This window comes from Rhincodon typus, chromosome 4, assembly GCF_021869965.1.
Source record: "Rhincodon typus isolate 14 chromosome 4, sRhiTyp1.1, whole genome shotgun sequence".
Lineage (NCBI taxonomy): Eukaryota > Metazoa > Chordata > Chondrichthyes > Orectolobiformes > Rhincodontidae > Rhincodon > Rhincodon typus.
The window spans coordinates 7,329,016-7,337,353 of NC_063335.1; the positions used below are offsets into that span (position 1 = coordinate 7,329,016).

Here is an 8,338-nt window from a genome sequence, read left to right on the forward strand (position 1 = left end):
CCACCCCCTCGCACCCCCTCTCTCCCACCCACACACCCCCACCCACCCCCACACTCACACACACACACACACACGATGAAATCCTGCATGACCCTTACATTTCTTTTAGCATTTTTTTTTCACGTTGTTCCCTCTATCACCTACATAGAGTACAGTAGCCTAATTGTTATATCATTGGAGTAACAAACCAGAGATAATGAGTTCAAAGTCCACTCTGTCATGTTGACAAAATTTTGTAAATCTCTTCATTTGTTTGCCTGTGCCAAAAGAAATTTGGAATCTGTCAGAATGCAGTAGAAATTAAACAGGCTGTGTAATGTTCTTTGGTGCACATGAGTAATGCCACCAGTCGGTTACACCACAATGGTCATGCTTCTATGAACAGATGAGGTGATGTAGTGATGTAATGTTAATTTCTGATTTAAAGTAGGGAAAATTAGCTGAATACTTACCAAATTATCTCTAGGAGACAGTGTTCAAAGTGCAAGCACTTTGAATAAAAATAGCTGCCAGTCCAATTTGCTGCATCTTAACACTTTGCTGTTCTCCCCTTCCACAGAAAAAGTGAGCTGAGATTGCTATGGATGCAGTAACCTTTAAGGTTGCGTATGATTTCTCCAAACTTAATATCAAGGTTATAAATAATTAGCTGTGTTCATAAGGTATTAGTTTGAAGGGAATATTTTTGTAGAATTAAAATGTTTTCCAATGCAGGAGGAATTTGTCACAAAAATGGCCTTGTGCTCCAGAATTCATGGAGCCTTGACTGAAGTTTAATGAAATCTCTGCCTTTTATACATATTATATTTTTCCCCTCCTTCAGCAACTGTGTCCAGCAGCTACAATACAGGAGGCCCAGCAGTGGTTGCACAAGAATAGATTCTCGACATATGCGAGGTTATTCTCAAATTTCTCAGGTACAGATTGTTCCTCTTTACAGTTCACTAAATAAGGTTTGCCAATAAGAATGATACCAGGTGGTGGAGCTAATCTATTAAGTAGGATTTTACAACAATTTTAACAAGATAAGGATACAGTGTTGATTTCTCATTCTCAATGATGGTGCTTTGAAAATGCTAAATAGATTTTTTTTTCAGGAGGAGTATTTTGAATGTAAATAACCTGCATTTTGGCTGTTATAAGGAACAGTTCACCTGTTGTCATTGTAGTACTAAGGGGTGGGAGGGCATTCTGTGAGAAATCATGAGTGCCAATTCTGTTATCACTACTAAATATAATTTAATCGGAGATTCCTGGATATTATTGATGTTCTAGTCAAATCATTGAAATGTTGTGATTACCTTGTGCTAGCTCTGGGTTTTTTTTAAACATGTTCTTCTGTCAGTTAAGAATGGTCCATTTGGTTCCAATGAAGTCTCATTACTTGATGCTTTCTCAGGTTCTGATTTACTGAAGTTGACACGAGATGATCTTGTCCAGATCTGTGGCTCAGCTGATGGGATTAGATTGTTCAATGCGCTCAAAGCAAGGTAATGTTTCAGAAATCAATTTAAAATGGCTCACTCAACCTTTGATTACATCACAGGTGTCAAACACAAATTATATAGTGGACCTGATCTGAACATGGTACTTGGAGGGGGCTATGTTCAATGAATTATTTGGATATACTGGGCACAAAGCGTGTGTATTTTATATCTTCTGGGAATGTAATCCTGTACCTGATATGTACATGTGATGTGGCCAGAGTCATGTTAGTTTTTGCTTTTTCTTTTCAACCTGGCAGTTCATTAAGTGATGCTGGGGTCAGTGTAAATCTAAACAAGGATCCTGGGTTTGTCACAGGATCATTCTGCAAAGTGCTGAAAAATTCATCATACAAGCTGTGAGTCGATCCTCCTGGTTACACAGAATGCATCAAAAGAATCACTTGTTCTCATCTGTAGAGCATAGAGAAATTAGAATGTTCCTCCCATCTCCACATCACTAATATAGCTCCTGAAAACCTGATGCCATCTTCTGCATCTGTCCTGCTATATTGGAACTTTTGATGAGGTACACTGCTCCCCATGCATAGTGAGAATCTTGTCTCTGTACCTTATTCATTTTCTCACCAGTGAAAACAACCTTTCGTTGTAAAGGTAGAGTATTTCTCCAGATGTCAGATATTTCTTTTTTATCATGTCCCCTCTTGGCTTCTCTCCCACTCATAATGCTGCATGCTGCTCACTCTCTTCTGCAGGAAATGTGATACCTCATGTTCAGGGAATTTCCAATTCTACACTTCCCGTCCAGAGCTCTAGTCTCCTAATCTCCTTGGCCCATGTCATTCTCTGTCTGAATTCCAATTTCCCTATTCCTACACAATCCCTGCAACCCCAGTCTTCTGAACTAGTCATTCTTTTCCTCAAAAGTAACTCTTATTTCTCTCTAAGCAAAATGGTGCTGGGTCTGCTGAATAGATCCAGCAGTTTCTGTTTTTATAGACAAATTATCTGTCTAATCATTATCACGTCACTGTTTCAGTCCACTGTGAGTACATGTCCAAAACTGCTTTGTTGGCTGTAAAGTATTTTGTGACATTTGATGGTTATCAATGGCAGTGGATAAACTGAAGTTTTTTTGTCTTTTCACTTTACCTTTTCACTTTGATTTCGATATTTGATCTACCCCCTACTATTAACTAACAATTTAGTCCCCATCAACTCTTAATTCTGATGACTGTCTGTTGTATGTACAATGCCTTTGGTCTTATCTCCTCTATGGCTTCTTGCATTTTTGCTCATGCGCAATGAATACATCTTACTGTTTTCCATATTTAGTGACAAATCCCCAGGACCTGATGATTTCTTTTTGAGGGTGTTAAAGGAAGTAGATGCCCTAACTATAATCTTTCAGAGTTCCCTAGTTTCAAGAGTCATCTCTCTGGATTGGAAAATTGCACATATCTCTAGCCTTTAAAAAGGGCAAAATAGGGAAAACCAGGGAATTACATATCAGTTAGCCTAAATCTCTGGTGGGAAAATTGTTGGAGTTATAATCAAGGATAGGCTAACCAGGATAAGGAGAACCAGAAAGGATTCATGACCAGTCATGCCTGAAATACCTCATTGATTTTTGTTTTGAACATGTGACTACAGTAGAGAACAGGGGAATGTCTCAATGTTATTTGTATGGATTTCCAGAAAACATTTTCAATGTTCCCCATTAAAGAATGTTAGTTAAGGTAGAAGCCCATGGAATTGAGGGTAGATAGCTGATGTGGTTGAAAAATTGCGTGGCAGGTGACAAAGTAGAGATAATGAGTAGGTTCTCAGATTGGCAGGATATGACTAGTGCTGGTTATAGAATGGGTAAAACTGAGGCAGGTGGATTTCAGTGTGATCAAGTGTGAGGTTAACTGTTTTGAACCATAAGGATAGGTCAGGGCACTTTCCAGATGGTATGGAAGTTAAAGATTGTGGGTCAGTTGCATAGATCTTTAAAATATCGTGAAGTACCCAAGCTAATAAAATGCTGGATTTATATACTAAGTACATGGATGTAGAAGTTGTACTACAGCTGTACAGAAATCTGGTTAGATCCCATTTAGAGTACTGGGAGCAGATCTGATAACCGCTTCTAAGGGAGGATATGTTGGCCTCGGTATTAAGCTGCTTTTGTCCAGAGTTTAGAAGGTTAAGGGTAATCTTATCTTAGTCTACAACTTATTGTGGGTAAAAGACGGTAGATAAACCATTTCCACTGGTTGGAGATTTGTATCCTGCTCGCAGTACAAGAGGTATTTTACAAAGTTAAGCTCATTGGTAGGTTGGAGGGTAATTGTCAAATCAGGATCCACCACTTGCTTCCTTCATTGCTCTATATCAGTGCACTTCTAAACTTTTATACAAACATCATTGCATAGTTTGCTATTTCAACAGTTCTCAAGGATCTAAAATTTATCAAAGTTAAGAATCACACAACACCAGGTCATAGTCCAACAACTTTATTTGAAATCACAAGCTTTCGGAGCACTGCCCCTTCGTCAAGTGAAATGAAGAAAAGTATACAGACACAGAATTTATAATGTGGAGGTGCCGGTTTTGGACTGGGTGCACAAGGTCAGAAATCAGACGACGCCAGGTTATAGTCCAACATGTTTATTTGAAATCACAAGCTTTCGGAGTGTAGCCCCTTTTTATCAGGTGAGGTGAGAGAGCAGCACACAGACACAGAATTTGTCAGCAGAGAGATAAAAAGGTCATACAAATGGTGAGAGTGGAGTGTCAAATAATAAGTCTCTGCAAAGTGATCAAAAGTGTCAGACAGTGTGAGTAAAGTGGCACCAGCTGAATAACAAGCAAAGGGATGACTTATAATGTGATCAAATGAGGCAGAGATTTTACAAAATTACAAAATATTAAAAGTGAGGTGGTGCTGGCGACAAACCAAAAGACTGGAATAACATGATAGGTATAAGAGTCACATGCCGAGGATCTAACCAAAGTAACAAGCAATCCGAAACTGTACAAACTAATTAAGGTAGAGAGATCATAACAATTTATCAAGGTGATAGTGTCAAAACAGTAAGGAAGATTTAACAGATACAGAACAGTGTCTGGTGGGATTACATGTAGCACGACATGAACTCAAGATCACGGTTGAGGCTGTCTTCATGGGTATGGGACTTGGCTATCAGTTTCCACTTGGCGATTCTGCATTATTGTGTATCTTGAAGCATCCTCCAAAGCGGCCTTACCGGAAGAACGGAGGCTGAATGTCCTTGACCGTTGAAGTGCTCCCTGACTAGGAGGGAACATTCCTGTCTAGCATTTGTTGCATAGTGTCCATTCATCCATTGTCGTAGCATCTGCGTGGCCTTGCTAATATACCATGCCTCAGGGTGTCCTTGCCTGTACTGAATGAGAGATGCAACGTTAGCCGAGTCACAAGTATCTGCTGTGTACGTGGTGAGTGGTGCTCCCATATGTGACAGTAGTATCCATGTTGATGATCTGACATGTCTTGCAGAGGTTGCCATGGCAAAGTTATGTGGTGTTGTGTTTGAATTTGACCTGAAGGCTGGGTAGTCTGCTGTGAACAATGGTCTGTTTAAGGTTTGGCAGTTGTTTGAAGGCAGGAAGTGGGGACTTAGGAATGATCTTGGCAAGATGCTCGTCGTCATTGATGACACGTTGAAGAACATGGCATCTCTCTGGCCCAGGGAAGTACTGGATTACAAAACGTAATCTATTGATTGTATTGTGTGTCTGTTGTTGAGGAAGTTGTTGTGGTTTCTTGCTGTGGCACGTCAGAACTGGCGATCGATGAGTTGGACATCGTATCCCATTCTAATGAGCACGTCATTCAAAATCTTTAGGCGTCCATCGCATTTCTCCTCGCTAAGTAAATTCTTTCTATGCGCAGATCTCCTCCATAGGGAATGGCTTCTTTAATATGTTTAGGGTGGAAGCTAGAGAAGTGCAGCATCATGAGGTTTTCCAGGGACTTGTGGTAGATTGATGTACTGAAGTGTCCGTCCTTGATGGAGATGCGTGTGTCCACTAATGAGACTGATTCTGAAGTGTAGTCCATGGTAAGTCTGATGGTGAGATGAAACTTGTTGATATCACGATGTAGACGTTTCAGTGATTCCTTGCCATGAGTGCAAAGGAAGAAAATGTCATTGATCTATCCACTGTATAGAGTTGGTTGGAGGTCCTGCATAGCAAAGAAGTCTTGCTTGAGCTTGTGCGTGAAAATGTTGGCATTTTGGGGTGCCCATGTGCTCCCCATGGCTGTGCCACATGTCTGAATAAAGAACTGGTTGTCGAAGGTGAAGACGTTATTGTCAAGGATGAAGCGTTATAGGATGGCATCTAGAAATTGGCAGTTGTTGGTATTGAGTACTGAGGCTGTTGCAGTGATGCCGCCATTGTGTGGGATGCGGGTGTAGAGTGTCAAAACCTCCATTGTGACGAGGAATGTTCCTGGTTCGACTGGTCCATGGGTACTGAGTTTCTGTAAGAAATCTGTAGTGTCATCACAGAAGTTGGAGGTTACTTGTACAGTGGGTTTCAAGATGCTGTCAACATAGCCAGAGAGGTTCTCACACAGGGTGCCATTGCCTGATACAATGGGATGTCCAGATGTGTTAGGTTTGTGTATCTTCGGAAGGCAGTAGAAGCCTTCTAAGCGAGACGTATGCTGGATGAGAGTGCATAGGGTACTCTGAAGGTCTGAATCAAAGGACTCGATCAGTCTGTTCAATTGACAGTTGTGTTCTTTGGTCGGATCAGTAGGTAGTTGTCTGCAGTGTTCCTGGTTGTTCAGTTGTCAGTATGCTTCTTTGCAGTAGTGTGTTCTAATCTGTATGATGGCTGCTCTTTTGCTGGTTTGATGACAATGTTGCGGTTAGTCTTGGGAGCATGGAAGGTATTGTGTTGTGCTTGGGTGACGTTCTGCACGATCTTGTGAGCGGGGCTGATGAATCTGGCATTAAAGCATCTCCTGATGGCTTGACCATACAGGTCGAGCCTAGGACAGTGGCCTTCTGGAGGGGTCCAGTTCGACTCTTTTTCTTCTTTGGTTGCTGCACCACGGATCGCTCTGTTGACTGTTCTAGTTTTGTTGGTTATCTCATTGGGCTTGCTGCTGACAACTTGAGGATTGTGGAAGGATTCATAGAGGCTCATTCACCTCATGAATTCTGCTTTGTCTGCTGTGAGACCAATGGGGCCCGTTTTGGTAGTGGAGCAGAAATTGAGCCCTCGGCTGAGAATTTCGGTTGGATTTCCCTGTGGTGATATCGGTTTCAACTGTGGTACCGGGGAGGCTTGGTTAATGCTGGTGGTGATGCCAAGTTTATCCAGTTTCTTCTTCTTGGTGTGCATGTAGATGGTGTAGTTCCATTGCCTCGTCTGCATGGCAGCACTCGTAACTGGTCTGCTGTATCCTGAACACAAGCTGAGAATATGGATTCTGTCTCAGTTTCAAGGTTGCAGCGTTTGTTGCAGAGTTGGTGTGCAAGAGGTGCGTCGGCAGAGTCTCAGCATAGTCTGCATTGTAGGCCAACTTGAGTGGGTTTGTGAACTGTAGTTGTTTCGGGATTTTCTCTGCTTTCTTGCATCTCTGCAGAAACTTGATGTCTGTGTCAATATGTGTGATCTACTTGGAGGTCCTATCGACTTTAAGCCGGCAGTTTGTGATGTCGATGGTAGCCATGGTGCGGAGGTACTAGTGTTGGACTCGGGTGGACAAGGTCAGAACTCGGATGGACAAGGTCAGAACTCGGATGACACCAGGTTGTAATCCACCAGGTTTATTTGAAATCACAAACTTTACGGAGCATAGCGCCTTCGTCAGGTGAAGTGAAAGAGAAGCACACAGACGCAGAATTTATAGGCAGAGCGGCCAAGGGCGGAGAGATCAAAAGATCATACAAATGGTGGGAGTAGAGTGTCGAATCGGTCTCTGCAAGGTGATCAAAAGTGTCAAAGTGTGAGTAACGTGGCAACAGCTGAATAGTGAGTGAAGGGGATGATCTATCTTTCAATTAATTGAGGCAGAGAGATAATTATAAAAGATTAAAAAACAAAGTGTTGCTGGAGACAAAGCAAATGGCTGGAATAACATGCTAAGGGTCTAACCAAAGTAACAAATAATCTAAAACTGTACAAACTAATTAAGGTAGAAAGAACACAACAAGTTATCAAGGTGATGGTGTTAAAACAGGATAGTGAGTAAGATTTTACAGGTACAGAACGGTGTGGTGGCATTACATGTCGTGCGACACGAATCCAAGATCAAGTTTGAGGCCATCTTCATGGGTATGGAACTTGGCTGTCAGTTGTGAAGTTTGTGTGTTCTTAGTTCTTGTATTCCTCCTAAATTCTTGAGCTTTTAAATTGCTTTTCTATCTCCTAATGCTGCTGCTTGATTTACTTATGTCTTTTTACACTGTTAACTTTGAGCTTTTCTCTTGTCTCTCTTTAAACAAGTAGCTGTGATAACACTTTAGACCCTCTTACGGTAATAGTAAATACAACTGTTTGATTCCATCATTCTACTAAAGCTAAATTACAGCAGTCACGTTATGACTGTAAACTTAGTATATTCTGTTTGTCTACATGGCTGAAGGAAAACTGAAAGAACAGTTTGTTTTCTTGTTGTAGTTGTCTCTTAATAAATGTTCAACATTTAACAAAGGTGTTAGCTATAGAAGTTGTATGGCCTTTTCATGTATGCATGAAGAAAGACGAAAGGGTAATTAGCTTGTTGCATCTTTTTTATATATGTGCCTAAGGCAGCAAAAGATGATGCAAAGCCGCAGTTATATCAGTAATCGTGCATCCATCAACCTTTTTATTTTGAAGAGAGTGATTCACCAGGTTTACAC

At 41.2% G+C, this 8,338-nt stretch overlaps 1 protein-coding gene across 10 annotated transcripts in view; it reads left to right on the top strand.

The window, feature by feature from the left end:
- The window catches only part of LOC109929990 (upstream-binding protein 1-like), a 63,376-nt gene that overhangs the window by 38,479 nt on the left and 16,559 nt on the right, over window positions 1-8,338 (top strand). For all 10 annotated transcript variants that reach the window (XR_007261842.1, XR_007261846.1, XR_007261845.1 and 7 more), the window contains 2 exons: window positions 824-917; window positions 1,400-1,490. Coding sequence is in view for 5 of the 10 variants with exons in the window: in XM_020529540.2 (XP_020385129.1) it covers window positions 824-917; window positions 1,400-1,490 (185 nt within the window). In the remaining 5 variants the exon portion in view is untranslated. The remainder of the gene's footprint in view (window positions 1-823; window positions 918-1,399; window positions 1,491-8,338) is intronic.